Genomic DNA, 16,500 nt, shown 5'->3' on the forward strand with positions numbered 1-16,500 from the left:
TGGTACAGACTATACACATGTGCATTCTCCCCAAGAAAGAAAAGTAATTCATGAATCAACCCCATTTAAAAAGGTACAAACAGATAAAATTTTCTCTTCGACAAAATATATAATTATATTTTTATCCGGTTTAACATTCTTGACTGCTGCCTTATACAAATGTTGGTGTATAGGGCGGCAGAGGCCTCCCTGCGCAAGAAGAATTTTAGAAGATTAAACACAAAAGCAATAAAACGACAGGGTAGAAGGTTTAACAGGATACTTAAAAAATAATCAGTATTCCCTACAAACTAAAGATTGATATATATTACTAACATATTATAGAGCAGTCACTTAGAACTCATGCAGTAAACCTATCAGAAGAACCATAAATCTATAAATACTGGTTAAACACTTTCTCATGACAAAGATTTAATAAAGAAAAAAAACAATTTATTAGTGCCAGTGAATGTTTGTGGTGAGTTAACAGATGTCCGACGCCAATGTATTTAGCAACCTACATCAAATAATATCAAAACATCTATTTAATAAAAATGAACTACATTTCAGTCGGAGTCCCAATACCTTAAATAGCCCATATATTTATGCATTTGACAACTTTAAATAAAAGTTGCACGTGTCAAAAATAAAAAACTAAGAAAAAAAAATTCCAAAGAATTTGGCACATAAAGTAACAATTTAACGAGTCAACCATACAAGATATTTCACATATCTGGAACATTTACATTCATACAGACATTACAGATACGTTATGGCTAGCACTGTACAATGTCTAAAAGCACATAATATAACTGTTCAAAAAATAACACAATACAACCTACAATTAAACTAAAGCGTTATATGTACAATATATGTTATAGCTACGTTTACAGTATCCTTAAAGATCTTTTGTAACATACATTAAAACGTTTGTTGTCAAGAGACGTATCAAATTACAGATATATCTACAAGAAGATCTGTTTGATCATGTGCAAGAATTCTAAGGCAACAATTGTTCCTCCACAGGACAGAGCTAGAATTGCAACGATTTCTTTATATACTTGATGTCTTCAGTATTTATATACAGACCATGATAGGGGCACATTCATTTCCTAGTTGGCTCAATAATTTAATTATTTTTATTTTAATCAATGTAGCTTTTGTGTGTTTTCTTAACCGATATAGCACCATTGGAGATTTCATCCAATAACAAGATATGTATAAGTGGAATAATTCTATATCACTGAAAAACCAGCCTTTTCTATTTAACACTACTGAGACATCCGCATTTAATGGAGAATGAGTTACAGTTTGCCTTTTATAGTCACACATAAAAGAAATAGCAGCCATTATACATAGTAATACTAAAAGGTGTAACCGTTGCATGGATTTCACGTTTTGCAATAAAGCCGATTACATCTCCTGTTGAGTTTTACATTTATTTTTATTTCCCTCGGAATATAAGGAATCTGGGAAGCAGGACAGATTTGAAAACCACTAACAGGTCCCTGATTATGTTTGGTGCAAAGTAACAGTGCATTACAACACATGGCATAGTAGACCAGTAAATTAAAAACCTTCTCTTTCAAACAACATTCACACTATAAATGTGGTTTAGGAAGAAATAAAATGGTACATTCGTATAAATGATGGTTACAATGAAGGGAACAAAAGTGGCTATTTCTCGGATGTAAAACAGACGTCTGCACAAATACAAAGAGGCTTAAAGTTCCCAGATGCTAAACATCTTTGTTTAACTGGATAAATGGAGGAATGCTGATCAGGTTTCAGAACATCTCTTAAACATCTTATTTTGCATTCTGTATGCTATTTTGTTAGCACGATAAGCTGTCTGCCAAGCACAAAAGTCCAGTCTAAGAAATTCAGTGAACACATGAGTCTGTGGCCTACAGGAACTTTCCATCTTGTCATCTTTTTCTTCTCCGACAATGGTCAGAAGTTAGAGCTGTCCTTTGTGGAAACCTCAATGAATGTTGCAGATTGACTTTCGAAGACCACTGACAAAACGTCAAGCTAAGAATAAAAGCGTTTAAAGGGAAATTCACAAAATTGATATACAAAAGGATATTATGGAATATAAATTATAGAGGTTTTTTTTTATATGTTTGTTAGCTTTGAATTTCAATGTCTTATTTAAATGTTAAGAGTCACAATTTAAACAGCGCACAATTTTAACAGCAAAGACTCCAAGATCGAATGACAACTTTTCAACTTGTCTGGAATAGGTTGTTCAAAAACTGTATTTTGTGCACTGTTTTGATCATTTGTCATTTTGTGAATTGCCCTGTAGCTTCCCTATCAGCAGGTAATACCCTGTGTTCATTGTCACCAATGTAGTCTCAATGTCCATCCATTTTATTAATGTCTTTTGGGTGCTAGAACGGATTCTTCCTGGGCAGCACAGTTCTTTGTTGATGCTTCCGTTTCTAGTTACAATATAAAACATTTGTACTAATAACGTTAGTTTAAAAAAAAATAAAAATACTTCCTCTGTCAAGTTCACGCATGTGGCCATTTATCCCCCATTTTCACACTGCAGGGGTTTCATAGGTTATTTGGTGTGTAGGATATCTTGATACTTCACGCTTTTGTATCGTATATGAAATCCCTTCTTGCTGATTGTATCATCAGTATGAAAATGGATTAGTATTGCATCCCCAGTGGATATAATTTCTTCTGGAGGCTGAAATAGATGTAAAACCTGTCATATATCTGCATATTTACATAAAAAGGGAATCAGGGTTAAAATTCGAGCATGTCCAAATTTCTGCATAAAATGGCTGATGATGTATAGGTCTACTCTTAAATATGCAATACGTCCCTTTTAAAGTAAAATATTCTATCTTATAAATAGTTTACCAATGTTTAATAAAAACATACCACTTTCAGACATAAGCTGGGGCTTGGACACGGGTTTTAGCTCCTACCCTCCTTTCACATAGCACCTTGAACCCGGGTTATTCCCGGGTCGACCCCTTTGACACTGAACCTGTGTTAGCCCTGGAATATACTATGTGTCATTAGAAATGGACTGTTTTTTGGGCACACAGAGTTGAGGTCAGGAAAGTGGGTGATGAATGCTCAATGCATTTGCTTTAACCATGGCTGACAAGTTATTACGGAGTAGCCTGAAGCTCCTAAGTTATTGCTGTTTTTTGCTGTTTCACACAGCAAATAAGAGCCTGATGCAGCTGCTGCTTACACTGTGCTATCTGACACACTGTGATGTGAGAAGGACAAGGGAGCAATATCTGACGGAGAGGGCTTATACTCGACGCCGGCAGCTGGGGCTGTTGATCTCAGGCAGCCCCCCCTGCTCAGCCAGACAGACCTGCCCTCTCAGCCAATCAGCCAGTTCCCTGCCAGATCAGCCAACCAGCACTGTTTACCAAGGCATTTCGTTGAAAAACCCTGGTTGCACCCTCTCACACAGCAGCAAACCCATGTCAGACCCAGGAATAACCCTGGTAGCTACCAGGGTCAAAGTCCCGGAAATTTTGCTCCAGGTTGACCCTTTCACACATGGTAATTTTCTCTGTCTGAAAGGGGTATTAATGTACACATTGAACCTGTGTTTTCTTCAGATTTCTGTGCATTAAAATAGTCCGTACATCTAAAGAAAACCAACGCACCCCATCCTGATTTCTACCACATTCCTCAGTATCTCAAAGCTTCAACAGCTATATTGCATAATTTGTTCAATGTAAATAAACCTAGCATTTCATTTATGGGCAACATGAGTTTTGATACTGATAGGATGATGTAAAAAGTCAGCCTTTTAACTTTGAGAATTGTGTGATTTTCATGCACATTGCCTCTAATGCTAAAGCCATAGTGGCCAAGTTATTTACATAGGTCTCAGCACATCTTAGTTTAAAATAGCTGTTGTTATGAGTCAGTCAGTAATAGAGACACAGTGGCATGGATGTCCTCCGAACTTTAGTTGGTAACTACCCACCGGTGTTCTACTAATATGCCACAAGCAGGTACTGTATTGATAGAGTCAGATTTATGCATACTGAATGTGATTCGTTTCTGTTCTGTTTGATAGTTTGTGCCTCCCAGGTGAGTTTATGACACGAGATAGATGGAAGAGACAGAGATAATTTTAGTTGCTTTTAAACACCATTTCTTAAAGCACAAAGACGTGATGTTCTGTTAACTTTAGAGTTGTATTTTATTGAATAGCATTAAAAAGCATTTAAAAATTAGGGTTTAAATTGAAACTTATTAAAATTCCTGAAGCTTTGGGAGCTAAGCGGCCCGTCCACTTACTAGTGGGCATTTAGAAGCGGCATTATGGTAAATTAACTACCACTGGTTAACATAATGAATGTTATCCAATAGTAAGGTTTCAAAAACATTGCAGTGACTGCAGTTACTTCCAACAAAGGAAGTAAACAAAACATAAATCCTCTCATTGGGAGAATCCGTAGTACATAAAAATTTTAGCATTCAATACTTAGGTGTCTGTATATTACAGGTAACAAATGATCTTACCCCTGATCCACAGAAGCGGCCTAGCCTCATCGATGATGTATCATGACCATCAAACAGCTCCATATAGTCATAGCCACAGTCTGCCTCTTCTTCCACCTCAAATGTTGGGAAGCTAAGCTCAACACGTAGACCTCTTTCCGTAACCAACAACCACTCACAATCCGCTTGGACTGGATAATTGTTGTCACCAAACTGGGCATGTGAAAACAAGTCTCTTGGTTTTGCTTCAGGTTTCAGCCTACCACCGCACTCTGAAAAACATGCATGAAACTTTATTAACACAAATAAATTACTATATTAATTTAGTGTCTCTTATCTCTTTATCATCGCTACATAGAGTCAGCCATTTTGTCAGCTAAACCTGAGCTCATGAGATTGAAGCCCATCAGCTGTGATCATTATTTAGCCTTGTTGCAAAGGACAGTTTTATTAATCTTATAAGAAATGAAAGTAAATATATAAATTATCCAGCACTAACATTTAAGAGTATATAAAGTGAAATCCTCAAAATATATCAGACATTTAAAATTATAGCACAGTTGTATAACTTGAGTCAATATTTCCAATTTCCTTATAAACCACATCATTAAGTGCCCTATTCCAAAGGGTTAATGCTCCTTCTTATTAAGTATGCCAATAGAAGTGATTTATAAGTATGCTGACAAACTTGCCTCCCAGATAGGTGGCTAAATGCTCAGGGACAAGATACTGAAAACATGCTGTAGTACCATCTTTGCTGTTATCCCATAGCAAAATCTGGCATGTGGCTGATTACAATATAAATATGTGCAGACATGTGTTCTTTATAGCACAAATCTACCCTGTAAAAGGACTCACACAGACTTTCTCCTATAAACCGAGACTTACTTATTCTCACATATACTGTACATCTAGCCTCCTTGCTTGTTAAACAGCCTTCCTAGTTGCACCATGCTGTGGCGTGACTTGGTAGCATTGAGCGTCTGTCTGTATGACTTTTCCTCTTAAAGTCGCACAAAAAAGATGCTCAGTGCTACCGAGTCGCACAGTGGCCCTGATTCAGAGCCGTACGCTCTGAACAGAGCGCTCGCTCTGAATCAGGGCCGTCCTATTTAAATTTGGAGCGGCCTTTTGGACGTTCGCATAGCTGTGGGTTACCACCCACAGCTTATGCGAGCGTCCATGATGATGGTCGCGATTGTCAAGACCATTGCGACCATCGGGCTTGCGACGAGACCCTGCGGTAGAGTCTCGCTGCCGCAAGCCCTGGAGTGATTTTGGCTCTATCAGAGCCAAAATCACTCCCACTGACATCACTAGTGATGTCAGTGGGGCCGGCCCCAGACGGTAGGCGTTCCCATGGGAACGCCTCCGTCTGGCAGCCACGCCCCCGGCACGCCCACCAAAGGGGGCGTGCTGTCACTCACCATCAACAGCACACCCACTTTTGTGTGAGACCCGGAGGGAGCTTCGTCGTGCGCATGCGCATTTGGGTACCATCGACCCGCTTGCGAGCGTCCTGCGCTCGTGAGCGGGTCTGAATGAGACCCAGTGCTCATGCGTTATGTGTAACATGACTTGTAGTACATGGAGGATAGATGTATGTGGACACATCTGTAACCTGCATGCATCATTCCCCCTTAGAGCTGGTAATTACATCAACAATGAAAATGCCATCATCATTAGCTCAAGCGGATTAAATGTCGACAGTCAAAATGTTGACACAGTTGAAATGTGGTCAGGGATAGTCTTGTGTCAAGATTTTGTACCTGTTAACGCTGTCACTGCCACCACACCAAATTCAGTCACAGATTTACTAAACCCTGATTAATTTGTAGCAATGTACTGCTTTTATAATGCAATATGGAAGCATTATCCCTTTTATCACATACAATCTCTCTTTTAATAATTGAAAAGGTAAATAAAATCTCACAACACCTAAGGTTTAATATGTGTATCATTTCCACTAGATGTCACTGTACTACAGCTAATAATTGTTGTTGCCACATTAATTACATCTAAAAATGAAACAAAAATAATAAAAAACACACACTAAAATATTTAAACACTTTATTAGTTCGATTCCTTGCCAAGTACATCAATTGGGCCTTTCGTTGTCGGAGATGAAGTAGTGCATGGCATTGATGGAAACACGCCAGTAAGAAATAGTTTGTCATCATCATAAATACAAAATCGCAATGCAGTGAATGATGAGGTATATTTATCATAGTGCAAAAATCTGTTTTATCCAACATTAAGCAGCTACCGTCGGCTATAAACGTTTGTAGAGATAGGCTGCCTGTTTATATGTTACTTGTTAAGCTATCGCCATTGTAAGATTGTGATACCAAAAGTAAATTTATGAAAAGAAAGAAAAAAAAAACAAACTTGTTTTACTCAATGAATAATTTTTTTTTTCTATAATTCTATAATTACAATTATTTCTCATGTTTTTAAATAGACACTGCATGGCTATGAAGCACAATACAAAATATTAATTATGACAGTGACAACTCATTGCCATTCACAGCCCATAAGTACCAGGTTTCCAAACATATGCATATGCTGACAGGGCTGCCATTAGAAATTGTGGGACCATAGGTAATCTGTACAATGCATAGCAAGTATAATTAGGATTATACTGTATCTGGTGGTATATTGAAAATATGTTGAGATGTATGATTTGTTACAAACAATTATGAGGTATGAAAAATACATGATCATCACTCACACTTTTCTATTTAGATCTCATATATGATTATGTCAAATTCCATCTGTATGGGTAAAAGTATAGTTATAATCTGATATATAGACATCAATGTAATATAATTGATTTGAAATAAATTGAGGGAACGTCTGCAGCCCAGATTGGCATTGTTCTCGGTCTGTCAAGAGCGCTAATAGATAGTAAATAGTAGTATGTTAATGATATATGGAAAGTTACATTTATACACTCAATTCTAAAAAACACTGCTCTGACTAAATTAAATAGTAACACAAAGTAATACAAACAGGTTATCATATCAAATTATGATGATAATCTCAAAATAGTTTGTTAGATTAACAGCGTAAAATATATCTTACTCATTGATAAAAAGATTTTTTAGCTGCTGTGCAAATATATGTAAAAGCAGCAGGATGTGTCTGTAATATAAAGGTGCACACTGCAGGCAAAAGATGCAGCATCGGATCATCAGCGTGAAAATCGGCAGGTTACTCAGGATGGCCGTGTATTTCATGCTTCCAGGGACCAGTGCAACTGCAACCAAGGATGCAGCCACTGGCATTGGCACACTCAGAAATCGGAGCCGACATGCCCCATAACACTGCCCATCGCCGCCCCTTCTCTATCCCCAAACAGCCACAGCATGTCAATCATGCTGCAGCTTAGGGGGCACTGTGATGGTTGTGGGCACTGATCTGCGCATGCGCAGTACAGATCCTGTGAATGTGCAGATCGGCAAACATCGGAGATGTACTTAAAACATCAGCTTTGTGTAGAACTCTGAATCAGGCCTAAAATCAGATAAAGACTAGATAGACATGCACAATACTTAAATTTACATTTCCTTCCCCCACCCACTCATCTCTCAATCACTCTGCTGGCGTTCTTAAAGGGAAATTGATCACTCTACAGTGCCCACATCCATGAGTCTCACAGGTTCAGTGACTGTGATCAGAACTTTTAACAGGCCTCCCAAAATGATCTGTCAGGTACCATTCCATCCTCATACAGAATTATGGTATAACATACCTTTGACAAATCTTTTTTTTCGAGGTCCATAGGGTCCACAGGAATTACCTTGGGCTATGTAGTTGGATCGAATGCAATGCACCAAACAGCAAAGCTCCGAGCATACACTGGTCCTCCTCACTATATACCCCGTCCCCAGCCTTGGTTACAAACCCCAGTTTGTAACCAAGCCTTGCAGCAAGAGACGAGGGAATCTGTGAAAAAAAAGGTTTAAAGAACAGATCCCAACTTTGACCAGGTGCGTCAGGGTGGGCGCCCTGTGGACTCTAAGAAAAATAATTATCAAAGGTATGTTATATCATAATTTTGTATTTCTTCTTCGGGTTCCATAGCGTCCACAGGAATTACCTTGGGGACGTCCTAAAGCAGTTCCCTTAAGGGTGGGGACGCTCCTGCGCAGAAGAGAATCCGCCGCCCAAAGGAAGCATCCTGGGAGGCAAACGTAGAATTTGATAAACGTATTCCCAGAAGACCAAGTGGCTGCCTTACAAAGCTGTTCAGCCGAGGTGCCATGTCTTACTGTCCACGACGGTCCCACTGACCGAGTGGAATGTGCTGTTACCCTGTTAGGGACCAGCAGCCAAAGTATAGTATAGACTTGCGAAATTCTCATATGAAGCCAGCGAGCCAAAGTCTGTTTGTTTGCTGGCCAGCCTTATTGTGAAATCCATATAACACAAAAAGAGACTCAGATTTCCTGATGGAGCTGGTACAGTCCACGCAAATATGAAGAGCTTGAACCACATCCAAGAAAGCTTCACCTGAAGACAGGTCTGACGACTGAAAGACCGGTACTACAATTTCCTCATTTATGTGAAAACAGGAAACCACCATGGAAAGGTAGCCTGCCTTGGTACAGAAGACAGCTCTGTCTTAATGAAAAATCAGATATGGCGAGCGACATGACAATGCTGCCAAGTCAGAAACTCTGCGAGCTGAAGAGATGGCGAGGAGAAAAAGTGTCTTCACCGTCTGCCATCTTAAGTCCACCCTATCCAAGGGTTCAAAGGGACCTGCAGTGCCCTGTTAACCAAAGACAAGTCCCATGGTGCCACCGGTGGGAGAAATGGAGGTTGCAGCCAAAGAACCCCCTGAAGGAATGTTCTAACATCCGGCAGAGTGGCAATCTTATGCTGAAACCAAACTGTCAAAGCCGAAACTTGGACTCTCAAGATAGCCAGGCGAAGACATATGTCCAACCCTGCCTGCAAAAAAGCAAGTGCGCTACATACCTTGAACACTTTAGGGTCATATTTTTTGTGGGAGCACTAAGGAAAAAACAAGTGCCAAATTCTGTGATAGATGCGAGCAGGCCAGGCAGGGGCTATTAGTATGATCCTGCCACCCTCCTGCTTTAATTTGCTGATGACTCTTAGGATGAAGGAGATTGGAGGAAACAGGTACGCTAACCTGAAGTTCCATATTACCGCCAGAGCGTCCATGAAGACGGCTGAGGGGTCCCTTGTTCTGGACCCATACCTGGGGACTTTGTGGTTGTGACGTGATGCCGTAAGATCTATGTCTGGTAACCCCCACCTGTCCACCAGGAGTTGGAACACATCCAGATGAAGAGCCCATTCTCCGGCGTGTATGTCCTGGTGACTTAGGAAGACCACCTACCAGTTGAATACACCTGGTATGAATATTGCCAAGATTGCTGGAAGATGGCCCTCTGCCCACAGCAGAATCCTTGCCACTTCCTTCATGGCTGCCGGACTTCGTGTGCCTCCTTGATGGTTTATGTAGGCCACCACTGTCGCATTGTCAGACTGAACCTGGACAGGCCTGCCCTGAAGAAGGTCCTGTGCACTGCCCGAAGCTCCAATATATTTATTGGTAGATGGCATTCCTGGTCTGTCCACCTTCCTTGAAAGGTGTGCTGACACATCCCTGCTGCCCATCCTCGCAGACTTGCATACATGGTGAGGACTACCCATTCTGGCACCCATAATGGACAACCCTTGTCTAAGTGAGTCATCTCCAACCACCAAGCTAGGGAGAGTTGAACCTCTGGTGAGACACAAATCATCTGATGCTTTATCCGATGATATCGACCATCCCACTGGGCCAAGATCCACAACTGTAGGGGCCTGGAATGGAACTGGGCATAAGCAACCATGTCGAATGTGGCCACCATGGAGCCCAGTATCTGCAGAGCAAAGTGAACGGACACAGTTTGCTTGCACAGTAAATTCTGCTACAGTCTTGTCCTCTGGCAGAAAGATCCTCTGTTCCAGAGAGTCCAGCAATGCCCCTAAGTGCACCATCCGCTGAGTTGGTGAAAGAGAAGACTTCTCCCAGTTGATAACCCAGCCGTGTTCCTGTAAGCAAACAATAGTCATCTGTAGATGACATTGTAACATCTCCTGAGACTGGGCCAATATCAGGAGGTCATCTAGATATGGCAGTATCCCGACTCCTTGCCTTCTGAGACGAGCCATCATGACTGCTATTATCTTTGTAAATACCCATGGGGCTGTAGCCAAACTGAAGGGTAGAGCTGAAACTGATAACGTTGCCAATCCACTGCAAACCTGAGAAAGGCTTGGTGGGATCTTGCAATCGGGACATGCAGATATGCATCCTGTATGTCCAGCAAGACCATGAAGTCTCCTGGCTCCATCGCCAGCATAATTGACCGTAGAGTCTCCATACAGAACTTTGGCACCCTGACAAATCTATTGAAAGATTTTAGATTCAGTATAGGGCGATGTGACACATTGTGTTTTAGAATCATAAATAAATTTGAGTAATAACCCTTCCCCTGTTGCATCACAGGAACGGACACTATGACTCCTGAGTCCAGGAGAGCACCCACAGACTCCCGGTAGGCCGAAACTCTGACCAGCTCTGCAGGAAGGCTTGTAGGAACAAACCTCTGAGGGGGATGCCTTCGGAATGTAATGGCATAACCCTGAGAGACCAGCTCTCTTACCCAGGCATCCGTAGTTGTTTGCTGCCAGGCCTGGGAGAATTGCAACAGTTGGCCTCCAACCCTGGCATCCTCCAGGGGGATGCCTGCCCCATCAGATAGTAGGCTTACCATCTGGCTTGGAAGCTGGGCGCTTGGTTGACCAAGACTTCTTGGGCTGCTTTCGATGAGACTGCCCCTATCTGGCCGAGGACTGTTTTTTCATCCTATTCTGTGGCCGAAAGGACCAAGACGACTGCCTTTTAAAAGCAGATGTAGATGGTAATTCAGCAGACTTGGGGGTTGCCAGCGAGGTCATTATGTCATCTAAACCTGGTCCAAACAATACTTTGCCTGTGAAAGGCAAAGATTCTAGAGACTTTTTAGATCCTGTATCTGCCTTCCAGTTCTTTAGCCAAAGGGTTCTTTGGGCTGCCACTGAGTTAGCCGAGACCCTAGACACCAGGATACCTGCGTCAATACCAGCTTCCCCCAAATACATAGCCGCTTCCTGCACCTGGTGCAGAAGAGACTCCTGCTCTTTTGTTGGGTCGACTATAGTCTCCCGTAGAGACTTTGTCCAATCCCCCATAGCCTTGGCCACCCAAGCTACAGCTGTAACTGGCCTGGTAATGGCCCCAGATAGTCATCTGACATCAATGTTTTCTCTATCAAGTTTTTTATCCGTAATGTCTTTTAAAGAGGATGCTGTCGGAATGGGCAACGTGGTGCTCCTAATCAATCTAGTTATATGAGCATCTACCATTGGGGGAACTTCCCATTTATTACACACTCCTGGTGCAAATGGGTACCGAGAGGTTACATTCCTAGTGGCCGGAAAATGCTTGCTAGGAGTATCCCATGCCTCAGAAATGAGGTTTGTCAACTGCCCAGGGAAATAATCTTTAGACACTACCTGATGTCTAAAGTCCACCTTTTTAGATGTCTGTGCAACCTCCTCCTCCACAATATTGACCTCACTGCTCTTACCAGAGAGGGAACATCCACCAGGGATTGATGATCTTCCTTCCCTGAGACTGACCCAGAACCATGAGAATGATCATCTGACAAGAAGGTTGAGTGAGACTGCTGAGGAAATACATGACGAGAACCTCTTTTATGCCCTTGCTTTCTTACTACCCCTGGTCCTTCCACCTGTGGAGAGGCTGAGGTCGGTAGTATACTCTGGCTAGAGTGAGCAGCCTCATTAACCCAACAGGTATTCATGGGAGGCAAACACATAGGATGTACATGCTGTGGGTACTCAATACCCTGAGGCATCACCGCAGCTGGAGCCCGTCCCTCCATTGCCCTGCCTATTAATATAGGACAAGACCTCAGGTGTGATAGCCATCCAAGACGGCTCTTGTGCTGGGGCAGGTGTACCAGATAAATTCGGTAACTGTTTGCTACAGTTATTACAGAACCCATTCTGGTTAACATCCTGCTCAGACAGGCCTGCGGAACAGGACTTACAGGATATAAGCACCGGAGGACTCCCAATGTATAAATGGTACAAGATATGCAAGGTCTAAATGCAATGTGACAGTCTATCAATGACACACCCCACCCTCAGAGAGATAAAGGAGAAACACAGTGATAGATGTACCTAACAGTTTTTGAAAACATAGGCAGTGTATATACAGCAGCTAGAATATAGTCATATACAATGCATAAAAGACACACAATTGCTACAGCAATATGGACTCAATCAACTGACCAGCCCCCGGAGGGAGATGGTAAGATATAGAGTACGCTATATGCCAAACGGAAGGGAGAGGTATATAGAGAGACAGACCAAACCTCTGAGACCAACCGCTACAGCCATGGACAGACCAATGCTAAACTGCGCGCGTCTCACACGAGGTGGTCAATTATAGCAAACCAGACACAGGAATCCGTACCAAGAAGTTCGTGCCTGGCGGGGAGGAGCGCCTTAACTCCCCTAAGCTGCGATTTTGACGGCCGGGTACCCTGAACTACAAGGTAGCAAGACTTTGACTAGTGCACTCCAGCCATCCCCGGCAACAGACTATATGGCCCCGGCCATATGTCTAAGCTCTTATTTATAATAGACAATTGTTGTACATGTCGAGATATTTCTTCTTTTTCATAGCACTGAGAGAGAGTTTAGCATTGTATACAGAAATGTGAGAAGAGCAGAACAGCCACAATCATTTCTTACCAACCTGTGGAATGGGTGGCTTGAAAGCCTTTCCTTTGTACGGATGCATCAGACACAAAACGGAGAAACATTTTATTTCCAGTGGCAACTAAAGGATCTGGAATCTTATTGCCACATAATCGTCCAAGGATAGAAGACTTTTCCGTTTCACCATCAAAAACTTCTAAGTGGTCATATGCACATTCCTGATGTTGTTCAATCTCAAATTCACTAAATGCCTAAGGTGCCAAAGCAGATTTGCATTACACATTACATTACAGCCTTATGTTTGCACAGCTGAGAAGTTATTTTAAAATTCTTTTGCTGTCATGTGCATAGAATTTGATCCAACATCTTGTTTTTCGGGGATTTGGATTACAGTACAAATTTCATTGTGTCACTATTATCAATAAGGTGTGGATGCATATAAAAAGGCAATGGGTCCACAAGTTACTTCTGTTTTGTATTAGAAAACATTTAGCAATTTTATAAAAGGTTTCTGGCTATTATCAGGGAATTTTCATTTAGAAGACAGCCCTAGGTGATGAAAAGCTATGACACTTGCGTAAAATGAATTTGTATTTTGGCCAAACCATTACTAAAATAAACAATTTTCTCCAGAATAGTGCTACAGTATATAGATACCACTTGTTTTTTCAGTAAGCGTTAAGGGGCCTATCCATTACACGACTTTGTGAACAATCTTACCAAAACCAGGCGGTTTTGGTCGCATTGCTCACAAAGTCATGTAATGGATAGCCGGCAAGAACCAGCAATGTGCGTGCACCCTGGGTCCTTGCCGACTGCGACTATATACTGAACATGCAAGTCAACCTGACGACGCTCGTCAGGTTCGGCATTTTCAGAGATAGGAGGTCGGACTCATGCACTGAATGACGATCAGTGAACGCCGTTCAGTGCGGGCACCGCACCTCCACGACCTGAAGGTCTGAACGCTAAATGTTCAGTCTTTCAGGTCGCCTAATGGATAGGCACCTTTAGAGGTAAAATACACAGACAGTCTAAAGCTTGATGGTTGCACGAAGAAATGTCTGCAAATGCTTTAACATAAATCTAATGCCAAAAAATTTGACTCAAATTAAGACAATTTGTAAAAACTGTAATAATCAGAATAATAAAAAAAAATATTTCTAAAGAAATCGGCAATATCCTTCATTATTTAACATTCAATTTCAGCTTATACAAGTACTTACTAGTTTAACCCTGTGGCCTGGAGTGGCACTTATTTCCCAAGTACATTCCTTTCGACTTGGATATTTGTCTGGCCAGTTAGGGCTTGTTATTACTCCATTTGGGCTATGAATTCTGTGCTCACATTCAGCTATGTAGAAAAACAAGAAATGTGTTGAATGTTAAAACCATGTATTACAATATACACACACATTAAAAGTGTAAATCAGATGTACATTTAAACAATATTTTAAGTTGCATTTACATGCAGGCAATGTCTGGAATTCAGTGAGGTATAGATTACTGGATATTCTATACAAAAGAGCCTGGTTATTTATATAGAATACCTAGGATCTACAGTTTATGTGAAACAAAGGGTAAGGGAGGGTGTGTGTGTGTGTGTGTGTGTGTGTGTGTGTGTGTGTGTGTGTGTGTGTGTGTGTGTGTGTGTGTGTGTGTGTGTGTGTGCGTGCGTGCGTGCGTGCGTGCGTGCGTGCGTGCGTGCGTGCGTGCGTGTTATCCTTGGATTAGGCCACTAGATCACAATGTGTCCATAGGTATTTCAAACATAATTTCATGCCGTTTACATTATGCTTTTCATCGAATAGAAGGAATCAGCGTTTCAGTGATGTTGCCTTGTAATATTGTTTACTCCTATGTGTCTTTTAACCTGGGATTTAGCATATGTTATTCACTTGTGAGTCATTACTGTAATACAGTATAATCTGCTCTCAGTGCTCTGTTAAAATGTAATATAGGGGAGTCACTGGATCCAGGTTTACGTACCATCAGATGAGCCTTTATCCCAGTATATTCTGGGGAATGGGCACCTCAGCTTATTGTATATTTATGCTATACCTGTTGGCGGTTTAGACAGTGTTCATTTTTATACAGAAATGTTAACATACAATTTATATATTTTTTTTTAACGTAAGCTTTGTTCGATTGATATGTTCCGATTACCCAAAGCATTCTCTTAACCATAGAGCTGCCTTCATATTTACTACTCATACTTGCCTACCATCCCGAAATGGCAGAGAGGCTCCTGAAAATCGGATGGCAGCCAAAAAGATGGACAAGCCTCCCGGGGGCTGGGGCAACCCGCCACGGTCGTCCACTTCCCCAGTGAAGTGGGCAGCACAGGTGGCCGATGACATGAGTCACGTCAATGTTCTATTACTGCAGCTGTGTTATTACTAATCAGTTGAATGCTTGGTAAAAGATAAGGGTACTAAAGGATAAATTACAATCCACCCATGCAGAGTCAGATTAAGGTCCTCATGGGCCTGGGGTTGAAAATGATCAAGGGCCTGTTGTGAGAAGCATAAAGAACTGTGCCCAATGCAATGTGGGAGTGTACACCCAGGGGTGCCAAGAGGGGGGGAGCAGGTACTATTTACCCAGGCCCAGGCTTCCTGAGGGGCCCGGGTCCGGTGCTGAGCTGCAGCAGCCACAACAGTCTCCTATGCCTGTGAGGGGAGCGATCAAACTGATCATGCCCCCCCATCTTTGCACTGGGCTGAGAGGCTCACAACGCTCCCCTGCCCAGCGTGCATCACTGCAAATGTGTGTTTTGGTGTGGTTTTTTTGCTCAAGGGGGTATGGCCACGCCACACATGATTAGGCCATGACTCCATCTTCAACTGGGCCTGGCAGGGCTCTCTTCGCCCCTGTGTACACCCCCCTACACCATCAGCCCCAATGTATCCCTAAATATATCACAGTACAAAAATGCATAATTCTGTGAGGAAAACATGATTTACATACTTATGGGTTATGGCTGACCATGGGGCAGTTGTGCAGCTGGTCACCATCATGCTGTCATGATGGTGTCATTATTTTGTATGTGCAGACATCCCATTGCTAACCTGACCCTGCTACCTACCTTGCTCTGTGTCCACCTGAAGAGATACCTCTGATATTTTCCAAAATCCTTCTGAGAGATCCCATAGGGAAAGCATAAGCGGGTGGTATGTGGGAGGGGCGGGGGGGGTGGAAGAG

The 16,500-nt window shown here is 42.0% G+C and overlaps 1 protein-coding gene across 1 annotated transcript in view; it reads right to left on the bottom strand.

The window, feature by feature from the left end:
- Positions 1-410: 410 nt before the first annotated feature.
- The window catches only part of TLL1 (tolloid like 1), a 222,353-nt gene continuing 206,263 nt past the window's right edge, over positions 411-16,500 (bottom strand). Inside the window, exons 20-23 of the mRNA XM_088450294.1 lie at positions 14,523-14,650; positions 13,334-13,547; positions 4,501-4,751; positions 411-2,683 (exon numbers count right to left, since the gene is read on the bottom strand). Of these exons, the coding sequence (XP_088306420.1) occupies positions 2,552-2,683; positions 4,501-4,751; positions 13,334-13,547; positions 14,523-14,650 (725 nt within the window). The 3' untranslated portion in view covers positions 411-2,551. The remainder of the gene's footprint in view (positions 2,684-4,500; positions 4,752-13,333; positions 13,548-14,522; positions 14,651-16,500) is intronic.

The sequence above is a fragment of the Taudactylus pleione genome, unplaced genomic scaffold (assembly GCF_031769625.1).
Source record: "Taudactylus pleione unplaced genomic scaffold, aTauple2 ptg000513l, whole genome shotgun sequence".
Classification (NCBI taxonomy): Eukaryota; Metazoa; Chordata; class Amphibia; order Anura; family Myobatrachidae; genus Taudactylus; species Taudactylus pleione.